The following is a 16,745-nucleotide window of genomic DNA, read 5'->3' as shown; positions in this document are numbered from 1 at the left end:
GTGATGAATAAATTTTGTGTTTTAATATCGGAATAGGGCCAAAAGAGCATGTGATAAATGAATTTTGTGCTTTTATATCTGAATAGGGCCAAAATATAATGTGATAAATGAATTTTGTGCTTTTTTATCCGAATAGGGCCAAAAGAGAATGTGATGAATTAATTTTGTGCATTAATATCGGAAATTCGGAATAGGGCCAAAAGGGAATGTGATGAATGATTGTGCTTTAATATCGGAATAGGGCCAAAAGAGCATGTGATAAATGAATTTTGTGCTTTTATATCTGAATAGGGCCAAAAGAGAATTTGATGAATGAATTTTGTGCTTTTATATCTGAATAGGGCCAAAAGAGCATGTGATAAATGAATTTTGTGCTTTTATATCCGAATAGGGCCAAAAGAGCATGTGATAAATGAATTTTGTGCTTTTATATCCGATTAGGGCCAAAAGAGAATGTGATAAATGAATTTTGGGCTTTTATATCTGATTAGGGTTAAAGATAATGTGATAAATGAATTTTGTGCTTTTATATCCGAATAGGGCCAAAAGAGCATGTGATAAATGAATTTTGTGCTTTTATATCCGAATAGGGCCAAAAGAGAATGTGATGAATGAATTTTGTGTTTTTATATCCGATTTGGGCCAAAAGAGAATGTGATGAATGAATTTTGTGCTTTTATATCCGAATAGGGCCAAAAGATAATGTGATCAGTGGATTTTTTGTTTTTACATCCGAATAGGGCAAAAAGAGAATGTGATGAATGAATTTTGTGCTTTTATATTCAAATGGGGCCAAAAGATAATGCAATAGATGAATTTTGTTTTTTTGTGATAAATGAATTTTGTGTTTTTATATCCGATTAGGGCCAAAAGAGAATGTGATGAATGAATTTTGTGCTTTTATATGCGAATAGGGCCAAAAGATAATGTGATAAATGAATTTTGTGTTTTTACATCCGAATAGGGCCAAAAGAGAATGTAATAAGTTAATTTTGTGCTTTTATATTCGAATAGGGCCAAAAGCGAATGTGATAAAGTAATTTTGTGCTTTTAAATCCGATTAGGGCCAAAATCGAATGTCGTTAAAAATAATTTTTGAGCGTTTTATTGGTTTTCTAATAACGCGCCAAGATATAAAATAAAGATAGCAGAAAACCAAAGTACAATCATAAGAGTAAGGCTTTGCGTTCCTTTTGTTGATGTAGATGAACTGGATGTAATAGTCGACTTACATCTCACGCTGTGGCTTGAGCTGAATGTTGTGCTAAGACCTTGAGGAATTGATTCTGTTCTCGAGTCAGTTGTAGGTGAGTTGGTTGAAGCTAAATAAGTTGTAGTTGAGTTGGTTGAAGATGAGTAAGTTGTAGTTGAGTTGGTTGTAGCATAGGAGCAAAGCGACGGGAGATTCGAGGCATTCAAGGTATCTAAGAAATAAGCCATAATTAATCTTTTATTTAAAGGCTGATTGTTTTGATAACTTTCCCTGGAGATAGAGCATGGTGGCAAACCCTGAATTCCCAAGTCATTGGCTGCATTCGAACCGGAAGCCGAAATTTCTTTTATTTCTGGGGTGGTATTGATGCCGGAACTACCATGTTCGGTCTTTATTCTTTTGGTATTAGGCGCGCGTTTTTCTGTCGAAGTACCATTTGCATCTGTACTTGACCTTTTTAAAACACGTTTGGCTGTTGTTTGTGAGCAAACACGGTCTGCGTCATTGGATGTGTTTAGCAATTGAGTGGTAACAACTAAGGAGTTTGACTTTTGCTCACGTCCAGAAATTTTATTTCTATTTAGGGTTGTGCTTCCTCCGGGGCTACTGTGTTTCGCTATCAGTTTTATTCTTTTAGCTGTATTTCCTCTTTTGGCCATATTCTGTTCAGGTGCAGTGTGTTTAGAACCACTCTTTCTGACCATAGTTGATGCCTCTGAGGGACTGTGGGAATTCCACTAGGACTTTTTTCTAGCGAAGATCGGTGACAAAAATTCCCGAATTTTTCACAGATTTGAAATTAAATTTCTTTTTTAGGCTAAAATAAAAACAAGATGGTTAAGAAATTCAAAGAGACACTTAAATTAATTTTTAGCCTAACTGAACTATCACTTCTATCAAAGACTGGATATCACTTTAACGGTACGAAAATTTGAAAAAGGGATTGAACCTAACCACCTATCAATAAGGTAAGATAACGTTCGTGTAGAGAGTGTATTTTGAAATATAACAATATTATTAAGTGAATATTTACACAACCGTTTTGGTGTCGTTTTTGCACTATTTTCAATGATTTGTTGAAATTTAAAACTTAAGAAAAACTTAATTGATTAAGTGGTGTCTTTGCCAGTTGGCGATATTCTCCTAAATATTTCGGAGTTATGGTTCCGGTCACGGCCGCCTTCACGAGCTCGCGAGCAGCGTGAGCTCGTGAAGTGGACCGTTTTCCGTTTTTTCGCGTTAGGCCCGTAAGGCTTAAGTAGTTGAATTAAAATCTTCAATGGAAGTGACGACATGGTATCTAAGAAAAGAAACAAATCAGTTCATATGTCAATTTAAAAATTATATAAAAATATTTTTAGGATAATGAAAGAATTGCTTTATTAATTTTTAATTAGGTTGAGTTTCTAGAATGTCAAAAAGTCAAGTGTTAACAACAAAGTACCTTACAAAACGGTAACTGAACTTATCTGTTTATTAATAATTCAAAAGTTACGAAGCACCTTTATTATTTTTGTAGAAGGTTTAAAGTAAATGAAATAACTAAAGTTATTTTAAGCTCTCGCGATTTATGACCACTGTCTTAGCGTAATATCTCACCGTCGCAGTCGTTAGGTCTTAATTGACACTGCGAATTTGTGATCAAATAATTTGGGTTTAGTTCATTGTGATGAGGTTGCAAACCCGGTGAAAATAGTAATTGTAAGCATCTAGCAGACTCATGGTAGCTACTTGATTGTTAAATTGAAAAAGTAACGTAAACGATTGCGACAGTGTTGCTTGAACAGCGAAAGTGCCAGTTTTGGCACTTTGTTATTAATTAAATACAGCTTTACTAATTGGATATTTCTTTCAGTTTACAAAACTGCTTTACATCGAGAATATTCTCTTGGCGCTAATTTCCATTTGCCCTCCCTAAAGCGGATATGACGCCACAGAGTTGGAAATAACTCGTGAACAAGGTTTCATTAACGAAAATGCCTTCAGGCCATACTTATAATTGATTGTTGCATATGGATTAACCGATATTAATAATAATTGATTATTAAATTTAGATTAACTTATACTTTGTGTATTTCTAATATCATGAAAAATGAATGGCGTAATAACAAATATAAAAGAAAAACCACTCACAATGTCAGATAAAGTTAATTACTTGTCATTCCCCGTGATATACAGTTCGACAGAATTTCTGGTGTTCCTTTCCTTTTACATATTTTCCTTTTTTTCTAAAGGACTAAGTTTTATAGATATTTATCTCATTCCCTTATGGTTCTATTAACATGTCTAGAAGCACTTCGTTGGAGTTATTTTTATACTTCAGCCTCTTGTTTTTCTCTCTTCGTGATATGTACTGTAAAGTGTACTATCTTAGGTGAGAGTAGTAGCTGACGCAAATGTTATTTGTCAGTCTTCTACATTACTCATCGTGCTGGGTGCCAGTTCTCCACCATAAACAGCCTCTCTCTCTTTCTTCTCCGAACTGAACTACTTCCTCACCACGAGTACCCTTTCAAACATTTCATTTGTTAAAATAATCTAAAAGACTAAAGCTGATAATAAAGATATGCTATTGGTAATTTTTTCATGTAATATCAAATTATGTTACGTTTTGATTAAATTAGCTTAAAAAATAAACAGAGCCGTGCAATGACAATTCGGGCCCCGGGGAAATTTATGTGCTCACGGACCCTTCTAATTGATATTTTCAATTGGGTGCTTGTGAAGGGCAAACCGATGGGTTACTAAAAGCCATGCTTCCGGGTAGTGTTGCCGAAATTCCCGGTTCGATTCGGTTTAGGTTTCATGTAGAACCGAACCGGACCAAACCGAAAGAACCGAATACTTTTCGAATACTATTACTTTTGAAAAAGCCGCGAAAAAAAAATAAATAAACCACTGTTAACAGTGACAAGTGACAAGGACTATTATGTCTATTGTCTCAATTGGAAGGAAACACCGTTGTATTTAGAAATCTCTTAATTTAGTTTTGTCCAAACTTTTGGTTTTTATTTCACCGCGTGTTCTATGTTACTTCCAAATATGTGGAAATAATCGAAAATAGTATCGCCGCCTGCACGAGCTAGTTTTACTTTTAGTTATCGATAGTGGCGGACTGGCCATAGAGTGAACCTACCCGAAGGAAAGTGGACCCCACGGACCGTTCATGAAGTACTCTCTTAAAAAGGTTGGGTTGTTTTCAACCCAAAATTGGTTAAAATTCAGCCCAAACCTGGGTCCGTATTTACCCAGCCCAAAATTTGGGTTGTTTAGACTCAACCCATTAAAGGTTAAAAATTCAACTTGATTTTGGGTTGAAATCTACCCCACCTTGGGTTGAATTTTAATCGCGTGATTTGCCGTGCAGCAAGGTAGGTAAGTTTTTGAACTGAAAATTTTCGTCCGCCTATATAAGACCAAATGAATGTCCCTCTTAGATATGAATCATTTAAAGGACCGATGGAGAAATTACTAATCTGAAAGGAACCAATTTTCTTATATATATCGTTTCGTAAAAAACCTACAAAGTTATCAATTGTTAAAAATAAAAATAAATTTTTTTAACGATTGATAACCTTTTAAGTTTTTTACGATACGATATATACAGGGTGTCCACTAAAAAATGAACCAGGGCAAATATTTCAAAATCTGTTTTAGGTAAGATTTTTAAATTTTCAAGTCGTTTACAAGATGTAGGGGGAAACCTTCTGCGAAAATGTCGATGACCTTGAACCATGTCTTCAAGGTCAATCAAAAACTAACTCGAGAACCGTAAGTGATAGAAAGTTGGTTCCAATTAGAAAAGTGTTCCACGTGACTTTTTAAGTACAAATAGCTTTGACCTGCTCGGATTTGACCAATTGGAAGCCGAGAAATGCTAGATGAAAAACAAGAAGGTCGTTAAGTTGATAACGTGTCGAAAGCGAGGTTCAGGAGCTGATAACTCTAAAGATACTCGTGTTAGAGTACTGAAATTTGCTACACATCCTCATCAGGATTGAGGGTCTTTAGTTTAAAAATTTCAATGACCTTGAGCAATGTAAGTGTTAGAAAGTTGGTTTCAATTAGAAAAGTGTTCCACGTCACATTGTAGATCTAATTAGCTTTGATTCGATCGAATTTGACCAATAGGAAGTCGAGGAACTCTTTTTCAAAATCACAAAAGTCGTTAAAATTAAAATTGAAAGAAAACGCACAAAACTCGAAACCAATTCGTGTTATATTGAAATTTCCTAGACAAACTCAATATGGTGGGAGTTTTTTAAGTTTGTAAAATTGGATGACCTTGAAGACCTGGTTTAAGGTGTGAAAACATTATCTCGCGATCCATTGTCTTTAGAAACTAGGTTTCAATATGAAATTTGTGAATCACCACTTTATCATCAAAGTAGGTTTCAACCATGTCTTCAAAGACATTCAAAAATTACTTTGACTTCCTTTTGGTCAAATCCGATCGAATCAAAGCTAATTAGACCTACAAGTGACGTGGAACACTTTTATAATTGGAACCAACTTTCTAACACTTACGGTTCTCGCTTTAGTTTTTTGATGACCTTGAAGACCTTGTTCAAGGTCATTGAAATTTTTAAACTAAAGACCCTCAATCCTGATGAGGATGTGTAGCAAATTTCAGTACTCTAACACGAGTATCTTTAGAGTTATCAGCTCCCGAACCTCGCTTTCGACACGTTATCAACTTAACGACCTTCTTGTTTTTCATCTAGCATTTCTCGGCTTCCAATTGGTCAAATCCGAGCAGTTCAAAGCTATTTGTACTTAAAAAGTCAAGTGGAAGACTTTTCTAATTGGAACCAACTTTCTAACACTTACGGTTCTCGAGTTAGTTTTTGGTTGACCTTGAAGACATGGTTCAAGGTCATTACTTTGACTTCCTTTTGGTCAAATCCGATCGAATCAAAGCTAATTAGACCTACAATGTGACGTGGAACACTTTTATAATTGGAACCAACTTTCTAACACTTACGGTTCTCGCTTTAGTTTTTTGATGACCTTGAAGACCTTGTTCAAGGTCATTGAAATTTTTAAACTAAAGACTCTCAATCCTGATGAGGATGTGTAGCAAATTTCAGTACTCTAACACGAGTATATATAGAGTTATCAGCTCCCGAACCTCGCTTTCGACACGTTATCAACTTAACGACCTTCTTGTTTTTCATCTAGCATTTCTCGGCTTCCAATTGGTCAAATCCGAGCAGTTCAAAGCTATTTGTACTTAAAAAGTCACGTGGAACACTTTTCTAATTGGAACCAACTTTCTAACACTTAGTTAGTTTTTGGTAGACCTTGAAGACATGGTTCAAGGTCATCGAAATTTTCGCAGTAGGTTTCCCCCTACATCTTGTATACGACTTGAAAATTTCAAAATCGCACCTAAAACAGATTTTGAGATATTCGCCTTGGTTCATTTTTAGTGGACACCCTGTATAAGAAAATTGGTTTCGTTCAAGTTAGTTAGACAAAGACCCGCGGGTCGAAAACTCAAGACAGTTTTTGCCTTGATAAATAATAATCCATGTGTGTCCTCCATTTAACTTCTACTCCTACAATTTCTCCATGAAAAAATCTTCATATCTAAGAGGGACGTTTAATTTTTCGTATACAGGTTGTCATCATTTGATCGGCCCAGGAATTTTCCTTGAAATCTATACTTTCTAGAAATTTGAAATATTCAGTATGTACGCTCTCGGGGAGATCGTTATTTTTTGTAAATTTCAGAAATATCATGAAATTTTTCACGACTTTAGAAGTGTTAGGTTTTGAACGCTACGTGGTAGTACCAGCGTGTTTGTTTTTCATGACCAATCATTTCAGTGACGAAATGTCCGATTTCCACCCTACCAATTAAATTTAAGGTTAACGACTATGCTCTACAACTTGCTTATTGAAACTTTTCGTCTACTACGTAGCTTTCAAAAACTAACATTTCTAAAACCGTGAAACATTTCACGATTTTTCTGAAATTTACAAATAATAACGATTTCCCCCCAAAGAGTGCATACTGAAAATTTCTATATGTCCGTATCGTTGTATTATTTTTATGCATTTTTTTGTATTTTCAACTCATTTTATTTTTAATTATTAAAGTAACAAAATATGTACTTTTCAACAAATATGAGAATCGGTAGGAATAAGCTAACCATTGTTGAAAATTTTGAAACCAAATGAGATTTAAAAAGATTCTATATGGATTTCAAAACAAATTTTTAACCTAATTTTGGTTTAATAAAACAACCCATAAAAAATTAACAAATTTAAAAAAATTAACTTATGTTGGGTTGTTATTAACCCAAATTTGGGTTGCAGTGAGACAACCCAATTTTTTTAACTCTTCATTTTTAAGAGTGTAGGCCCCTCAAACATGATAGCGTTATACATGTAGTTGTTAAAGCTGCGGCCCTTTGTCTTCTGGCAGCCCAAAATATTAGACGAAGTCCGCCACTGGTTTTCGACATTCTACTCGGCCAGGGTCCGAAATTGAGTTCCTATAATTTATCAAGTACTGGTTTAGGAGCAACAGAAGGAAGAAGTGCAAATGACAATTACCTTGAAGAAATTATAGTCGATGAAGATTTGGTTCCAAGTCTAACGAAGAAACGAAAATCATCGGTATATGATTGCTATCCCTTCCCAAAAACGAAGTTGTAACTTTTTAGTATCAAATCAGACTCTTTTTAAGCTGTAAATGTCCCAAATACGATCTGGTTTCAGAGTTAATTCATTCTTATTTGGATTGTTATTCTTAATCAAGAGGTCTCCGTAGAATTTTTTATTAGTCTTTTACAGAAGCTTAAAGACGAAAATGTTACTATAGAAAATTAATTTTTGGTTATGTGTACCTCGTTAATGTTTTGGCTGACAAAAGTAGCTTAATTTTTAACGATTTGTTGGAACACTGGGAACTTTTTGAAAATAAATGTGTCCAATGTCAAAATGAAGTGAAAGACCGTCGAACGACATTATATTCTTCCAGTAAGTATACTCTTTCTTAATCTGGCGAGGTTTTCTGATAGAGGGGCTGAAAGGTTTAAAATTGACACTCCAATAAAAGGATTCATTTCTGACAAAGTGAAAAATTAATGAAATCTTTTTTAAACCTAAAGCCGCTGTAGTTCACAAAGGAAGTGACTGCGAAAGTGGCCACTACATAGTTGCTCTAAAAAACCCTGTTATTGGAACGGAATGGACAGTTTGCAACGACAGCGAAGTATCTTCAAGAAAGGTTTTACAACACTTTAACTAACGTTTATGGTTAATTTCTAGAAAAAGAGTAAATTTGCGAAATATATGGAATTGCAAATACCTGAGGTCCTTAAGGAAACACACAGCGGAAGAAGGAATATATCACTATTGTGCTGACATAAAGAATACGCTAAAAATTATTCTTGGCTAACTAATATATATTAATTGAGAATAAGAGTAATATACATGTATTGCCAAGAGTTGCAAATGATCCAGATAATTAATGGTAAACTACTCTAATTAGTCCTTACACGATATTGACAGAATATTCGAATCTTTTAAAACCAGCTAAAGGGGAGGTTATCTCCAAGGCGATCTTTGTCGTAGACCCTATAATTTTAGGGATTTTCTAGCAGTGCCGTAAATATCTTAAGGCAAAGCGGGAGCTGAAAATTTTTAACCCTTTCGGGGCGACAAAAATACTAAGGGTGAATTTGCCTTTAATTAGTTTTTATACTATTGGCAGGACATCGATACCCTTTAACAAAAAAGGCTAAAATAACGAATAATATGTTGGAGGCCAACCGCGCCTAAATAATTTGGACAGTATTTTTGACACAAAATATGGACAGTCTGTCCTTAATTTTGTTATCAAAATACTGTCATAATATTGCAAGAACATGCATTAACATATTGATTTTTCTCATTAGAATTTAAAACGATTGTATTTGCTCTACTTAATAAAAATTAGATTGAGTATAGATTTACGTCTTCCTAGTATATTTGTAGAGTAGCTGACATTAAATCCCACGCGTTTTGTAGTAGAAGTCCCATTTATTTTCGTTCCTTATAATTTAACACATGTCCTTTAAGTATATATTTTCCTTAAAGCTAGTTTCACTTAGGATATAGAGTACGTTGTTCGTATTAAATTCAAAGTATCTTAGGGAAGCCAGCTCTAAATGTCTACACAATAGTCAGGAACAATTTTCGTACCTTGGCAACAAATGCTATTTAGTATGAAAAGTCAAAAATCAAATTATACAGCTTGAATTTAATTATGTTCATCATAAAAAAACCATATTTAATATCATGGATTCGTCAAAGCCACTGAACTTTTGGAAGCAGCGTGTAGTTACCCTGCTAAGTTAGCATATTGGTTGAACTCTTCGCATATTCCTATAATTCCATTCAACTGGACTGATAATACTAAATTTGAAAAAATCTTAAAGATCAAGATATATTACTTGATAAAAATGAAGAGTTACGAAATCTTTTCAAAGAGTCTGAAAGACGTTTGTCCAACAAAGTATTGGAGACATGACACTGTAAGGACAAGACGCAATTCTTGTAAAGTTCCGAAAAATATTGACGAATTTGTTCTAGTGTTTTTCTCTAGTTCCTCGAAGTACTTAGGTCCTGATGGGAACTAACCAAATAAATTTGGACATTCATCTAAAGGCGTGACTAAATTCAAACGCTGTTGTTGTCCTTCAGCTTCATGTGGCACCATCACTTTTGGAATAGTTAACGTGAATGAACTAAAAAACTGTTGCTTTAAAAAAGGTGGCGAAATGTCTAGAGCTGGCTTACTACCCGAAGTACACTCACCATTTGAAAAAAAACGCTTGACCTCTCATTTAGTATTTACTTAAATTAAGTTATTTGTTTCATGTGACCCGTATTTTAGTTTCCATTTAAATCAAGGGTGTTTTCTCGTTTCATTTATTTTCTACTAAGAAATTCAGGCTACCTAATACGGGATTTTAAGGCAACTGAAAAGATTAGTGAAAACCATTCCATAACTAAAAAATGTAGAACAACATTACTAGCTGTATTGTACTCACGTGAAACTGTTTTTGAAAAATATAATTTTGTACTACTAAAAAAAATATTATAAAGAAGGATAATTGGAGAAATATGTCTACGATTCTACTAAACAGTATGATAAAGGGGGAGCCCTAAACTTTAACATTTACTATTTATCGCCACTAGGGGGCGCCTGTACAAAATGCACACATTCTGATTCTACTCTGCTCACTCTCTCTCTAACTCTAGCCCACATGAGAGGCCGCTTAATTGTCAGTGTTGTTTTATACCATCATGTTTTGTTATTATTAACGAATTAAACTGTTATTATTAACGAATTAAACTGTTATTGTTAAGGATACGATAGTTTAATTATTTAACCCACTTCAACAAATGGCATCTCTGCTGGGGAGTCAAAGGGTTAAATTAACAAATAGAATAGTGTGACGACAACGTCAGCAAAGGCCTGGTTTCATAACAACGCAGTTACGTAGAATAAAGAAAATGGCGGACGGCAGCTTAACGATGTTGGGGCAAGTCAGGAAATTACAATCAATTAATAATTATCGGAGCTGGCGGTTTGAGATGGGAATGCTGCTGAAAAATCAAGGATTATGGGAGATCGTGGATCAAACAGAATCTCCACCAGGAGCAACAGCGGCAGCTGAGGTACAACAGAAATTTAAACTGAGAGAAGCAAAGGCTTATTCTACTATCGCCCTTAGATTGTCTGAAGACCTTAGAAGCCTGATAGAGGGATAGAAAACAGCAGCAGGCATGTGGAAAGCATTACAAACCGCTTTTGAACCAATTTCCAGAGCCCGCGTTGGCATGCTACGAAAACAATTCTACAACATAGAATATCAAGATGGTGAAGGAATGCCAGCTTTTATTGGACGAATTTATTATGCAAGACGGCAATTAGAGGAAGCAGGGGAGACTGTAGCTGATAAGGAAGTTTCATACCAAATGATTGGATCTTTGCACGAGTCCTATCAAAGTTTAGTCTCAATTATATACGATGCTCCGGATGCAAAGTTCGTACCAAGCGTAATAAAGAATCAACTCATTGCAGAACATAGCCGGCAGACTTTACACGAAACTTCATCGCAAGCATCAAATGCTTTCTCAGCGCAAGTGAAGAAAGATTTTGGTAACACAAAGCCAAGTAGAAGATTTCAAGGTCGATGCAATAGCTGCCATATATGGGGACATCGAGCCACAGATTGTAGAAATAAAATGTCTCAACCAAAAGAGAATAAGAAAGATGATAGACTGCAAACAAAAAAGGGAAGCAGAGGAGCTTTCATTGCGTCAGCCCTTATAACAGATACAAGTGCAAATGAATGGATAGTTGATTCCGCTGCAACTCACCATTTTTGTCGATGTAGAGATTGGTTCCACACCTACTCACCTTTTGTTACGGAAGCAGCCATGGGAGAAGGCAAGTCTGATGTCATTGGTCGTGGAGATATATGGTTGCAAATGGAGAAGAATATATTTAAGTTACGAGGAGTAATGCACGCACCCGGGATGCGCAGAAACCTGATATCTGGCCGCCTCATTGATCAAGCTGGTTTCAAGTCCATAATAGAGAACTCACGTTTTACTGCATATTTTGCGAATGGAGTTTTCGGTTTTGAAGCGCCTTTAACCAATGCCAATTTCTACTCTGTCAAAGCTGTTGTCTTACCGGATGGACCTCAAGATGTAGATGAAGAGCAGGAGATAGTAGAAAATTTATCAATAACCGCTTCACCGGACTGGAGCGAGAAGGTTAGCGGAACTCACTTATGGCATGCACGTTTTGCCATATGAACGAAGAAGACCTGAAATACATGGCGGCACATAAAATGCTCGAAGGTCTGGAACTATCAAAGGGCAATCTTGGAGTTTGCGTTCTCTGCAAGGTGGCGAAAAGCACACTTGAGAATATACGAAGTACAGAACTATTACAACTTGTTCACTCTGATGTTTGGGACCCGTCACCCGTTACTTCATTAGGGTACTACATAACGTTTATCGATGATAAAAGCCGATATACAAAGGTATACATGATGAAGCATAAAAGCGAAGCATTTGATAGGTTCAAGGAATTTAAAGCGGATGTGGAGAATCAAACAGGGTTTACAATCAAAGCGCTGAAAACTGATAATGGACTGGAGTATTTAGCAGATCGGTTCACAAGATATTGTAAGGATGCTGGGATCAAACATGAACGCACCAATACGTATTCCCCTCAAATGAATGGCGTCGCAGAGCGCATCAATCGAACTCTGCTTAATACAGTCAGAGCGCTAATGGACGATGCCAAATTGCAACATTTCTTATGGGCTGAGTTAGTACACACTGCTGTGTCACTGAAGAATCGCTCCAGACATGCAAAGTTGGGGAATAAAGTACCTCTAGAGCTCTGGCGAAAAACGAAACCGAGTGGGAGATTTCTGAAACGCATTGGATGTATAGCATTTCTACACGTTCCACCACAACCCCGTAAAAATAATTTTCAGAGAAGAGCAAAACCTGGTGTGCTCGTCGGATATGCCATAAATACAAGAGGGTATCGAATATGGTTGCCTGAAGAAAGAACCGTAATAGAGTCGAAACCGTACGTTACATTTGCAGAAAGCAAGATTGGTATTGACAATATTCGATATACTACCCAAGATGAGAGAGATCTTGTAATTTGGCCAATTGAGGAGGAACCTGAAATACCAATGGAAGTGAAGCCAGAAGTGGAACCAGTACAAATAGATATAATTGACAACAATACAGAAAATCCAGTTCAAATAACCATGGAGCATACAGGGAGACAACCAGTTATTGGATTACCACCGGGTTGGACAAGAGAAATTAGAACCCGTAAATCAGGGTCAACAGCAGGTCAGAGAGACGTATATTATTACTACCCAGATGGTATTCAGCTCCGATCAAAGCCTGATATAACACGATACATGCAGGAAAATAAGATGAATTATGACTTAAATGTTTTTGATTTTTCTAAGACCCTCAAGACTTCAATGATGCTATCTGGTATTACTCCGGCAGATGTAGCAGAGGTATTTGAAGTTTGTTATATGGAAGTTAAGATACCCGAAAATTACGAAGAAGCTCTCACTTCACCTCAAAAGAATGAATGGCAAAAAGCCATGGATCAAGAAATGAAGACCCTCGAAGAACGACAGGTAGCAGAAATAGTCCAGAAACCAAGTGGTAAAATAATGGGATGCCGATGGGTCTATGCATTGAAAAAGGACCATAATGGAAAAATCGTCCGATATAAAGCCCGGATTGTGGCACAAGGATTTGGATTAATTGAAGGCGTCGATTATGATGAAGTCTTTTCTCCAGTCGTAAACTTTTCACTTATACGACTATTTATTTCACTATTTGTCATGTGTTTCGGATGGGTGCATAGTCACGTGGATGTGACAAATGCATATCTGTATGGCAACCTTGATAAACCCGTATATATGAAACAGGTGCCAGGGTATACTAAGGCAGATCCTACTCAATATTGTCTAATCCTCCAAAAGTCACTCTATGGCTTACCACAAAGTGGCAGACAGTGGTTTCGAGAACTTGACAAAAGGTTCACTGACTTGGGTTTTTCTAAGTTGAGAGGCACAAATTGTATTTATTACATACCTTTCAAAATTATCCTTATGGCTTATGTTGACGACCTCATAGTGTTGGCGAAAGATAACAGCTACATTCAAGAAACTCATGATATATTGTCTACAAAGTACCACATAAAATGTCTGGGACCAATTCGTAAACTATTGGGAGTCATGTTGGAGTTCAAGGAAGGAACCTTAAAGTTACATCAAACATCCTATATCAACAAAATAGGGATGAAATTTGGAATATGCCTGGAACAACCGGTGAGCTTACCAATGGTACATAATACCATATTGACAAAACAGGATTGTCCTGTCACGGAAGAAGATATGGCTCTCATGAAAAATGTTCCGTATCGTGCTTTGGTTGGAAGTTTAATGTTCGTCGCACAGAGGGCGCGCCCGGACATTCTATTTTCGGTAATTGCATTATCGCAATTCAACTCAAATCCCGGACATACTCATTAGTATAGACTAAGTCAACTAACGCGCTATCTAATCACAACAGCAAATCATGGGCTAGTTTATCATGGTATGAAAAATCCAGAGTTGGTGATATACAGTGATAGCGATTGGGGAGCAGACAGAGATACCAGACGTTCTCATTGCGGTTATGTTGCTTATCTTGGAAAAACACCAGTGTCATGGAGATCCATGAAACAGAAGTCCGTGGCACTCTCTACGACAGAGGCTGAGTATGTTGCTTTGACTGAGGCTATAAAGGAACTTTTATGGTTGCAGCCGATTATCCATGAGCTTAAAACTTTTAATGCACATATTGACAAACCCCTAGTATTATGTGATAACCAATCAGCCATCGCGTTTACCAAAAATAATATCGAAAACCAACGCACTAAGCATATTGACTTGCGATACAATTTCATAAGAGAAAATATTGATAAAGACAATTTTACCTTACAATTTGTAAAAACCTCAGATAATGTTGCAGATATCTTAACGAAATCCCTCAACAAAACTGCTTTTGTACATTGTGTAAATTTATTGAATATTCATGATTGATATAGAGTAACGTTTAACCAAAAGTAGCATAAGACCCAAAAGTGTGTCAGCTGTACCTTCGCGCCTATTAAATTTCTAGTAAGACCTAGTCACACTATAGACTACATAACCTACTAGTTGGAATAGTACTAGCAACATTATATTTAGTCTTTAGTCTGGCGCGATTTTCTCTCTTCGATTTACTCGCCCGTAGACATACGTTCTAAAACGCCTCACTCGGTGGCGCTGGAGTAACTCGATTTTGATGACGTGTTTTCCGACCCCCTCTTCGTTTCCCTTTTTACCTCTCCGAGGGGACTTTGTACCCTAGGAGGGGTTATACAACCACCGTGTCTGTCTGTCTGTCTGTGGCTCTGTCTGTCAGGCCTGCGAACGCGTTCGCATTTTCGGGGCAAAGGGTAATCGCTGCGTACGCAGTTTCTTAGAATTAGGGAAAAGGTTTTTCCAAAAGGGCCCGTTTTTGTTGTCATTGGGTGTAGTATAAATTTTTTTCAATTTGCGTTAGTACCGGGCGGGATTCGAACCCGAGCCCTCCTGCACGTCAGGTGATCATTCTACCACAGAACCACGGATACATTGTACACTTCACTGAAAATTAGAAACTCTTCCGAGGATAGGTATATTTTGGCTTGCCAACTTGTTTACTTTGCAACAAACTCTCATTAAAAACTATACCGTTCTGACACACTTTTGGGTCTTATGCTACTTTTGGTTTAACTTATTGTAACTTAATGCTGTGAATGTTAAAGAGGGGGAGTGATAAAGGGGGAGCCCTAAACTTTAACATTTACTATATATCGCCACTAGGGGGCGCCTGTACAAAATGCACACATTCTGATTCTACTCTGCTCACTCTCTCTCTAACTCTAGCCCACATGAGAGGCCGCTTAATTGTCAGTGTTGTTTTATACCATCATGTTTTGTTATTATTAACGAATTAAACTGTTATTGTTATGGATACGATAGTTTAATTATTTAACCCACTTCAACACAGTAAGCCTAGTGGAAAGAAATATAAAAAAATTTGTAATGTATTTTTAAATGTTCATTAATATACTTTTGGTATGATAAGTGTCAATGTAGGCTTTAAACTATTCACAATTTTCATTGAAGTCAACGTTTTGCAATACACTATAAAAACTTTTATTATTATATACAAAATATACAAAAAGTCACACGTTACATGTTTCGGCACTATGCGAGTACGCCGCCGTTATCAAACGTTAAAGCAAATCTGAAGTTCCAACTTTGGTCCGCGTATCATCGAGGAAATCCAGGGTAAGTATGAGTCGTAAAGTTACACAATTTTAAGAAAAAATTAGAGTAAATATGAGTCGTGGAATTACACAATTTTTAAGAGGGTTATACGAATTATATTAATTTTGTTAGTACAGTATAGAATTCCAAATTTTCAAAATGTCCGGTCGGGGGCCTAAATCTCTGTTTAGCATAATGTTTTTATTTAGGGCGATATTGTATGATTCCACTATGTTCAAGTTTTCTTCGATTTTTGATATGAGTTTCACCGATTCATTAAAGTCAATGACGTGAGATGGATTTTCCTTTAAGTGTGAGGCAAGGGCTGATTTTTCGGTTTTTTGGTGACTTATATCTTTGATGTGTTCATTTATTCTGGTCGCTAGGCGTCGTTGCGTTTGGCCTACATAACATTTTGAACAATTGCAGGTGATTTTGTAGACTCCTGGGTAGTCTAAAATTTCTCGTTGGTCTTTTAAGTTCGTAAAAAGGCTAGATATCTTATTCTGTGGTTTTAGTGCTACTCCCCAGTCCGTTTCCCTGGTTATAACGTTACCTATGACCGAGGAGTAACCTGGGTAATAAGGGAAAGTTATTCTGCGGGAAATTGTTTTTTTTTCTGGGAC

General features: G+C 36.4%; 1 protein-coding gene across 1 annotated transcript; it reads right to left on the bottom strand.

Moving 5' to 3' along the window:
• Positions 1-1,104: 1,104 nt before the first annotated feature.
• Positions 1,105-1,994, bottom strand: LOC149926562 (uncharacterized). The gene is made up of 2 exons (XM_090159262.1): positions 1,773-1,994; positions 1,105-1,709 (listed from the first exon to the last, which is right to left on the bottom strand). Exons 1-2 carry the CDS (start codon positions 1,915-1,917, stop codon positions 1,105-1,107), a joined length of 750 nt encoding a protein of 249 aa, XP_090015388.1. The 5' UTR covers positions 1,918-1,994.
• Between the last annotated feature and the right edge of the window lie 14,751 nt (positions 1,995-16,745).

The sequence above is a fragment of the Leiobunum rupestre genome, chromosome 9 (genome assembly GCF_980474605.1).
Source record: "Leiobunum rupestre chromosome 9, qqLeiRupe1.1.hap1, whole genome shotgun sequence".
In the NCBI taxonomy this organism is placed as follows: domain Eukaryota; kingdom Metazoa; phylum Arthropoda; class Arachnida; order Opiliones; family Sclerosomatidae; genus Leiobunum; species Leiobunum rupestre.
Note: the sequence above shows the minus strand (reverse complement) of the source record. Positions and strands in the feature narration are given on the sequence as shown.

Excerpts from the sequence above, each read along its gene's own strand:
- LOC149926562 (XM_090159262.1), bottom strand. The coding sequence starts at position 1,917 with ATGGTCAGAAAGAGTGGTTCTAAACACACTGCACCTGAACAGAATATG. Across the intron at positions 1,710-1,772 it reads TAGAAATAAAATTTCTGGAC|ACCGTGTTTGCTCACAAACA; the intron begins GTGAGCAAAAGT and ends CCAATGACGCAG.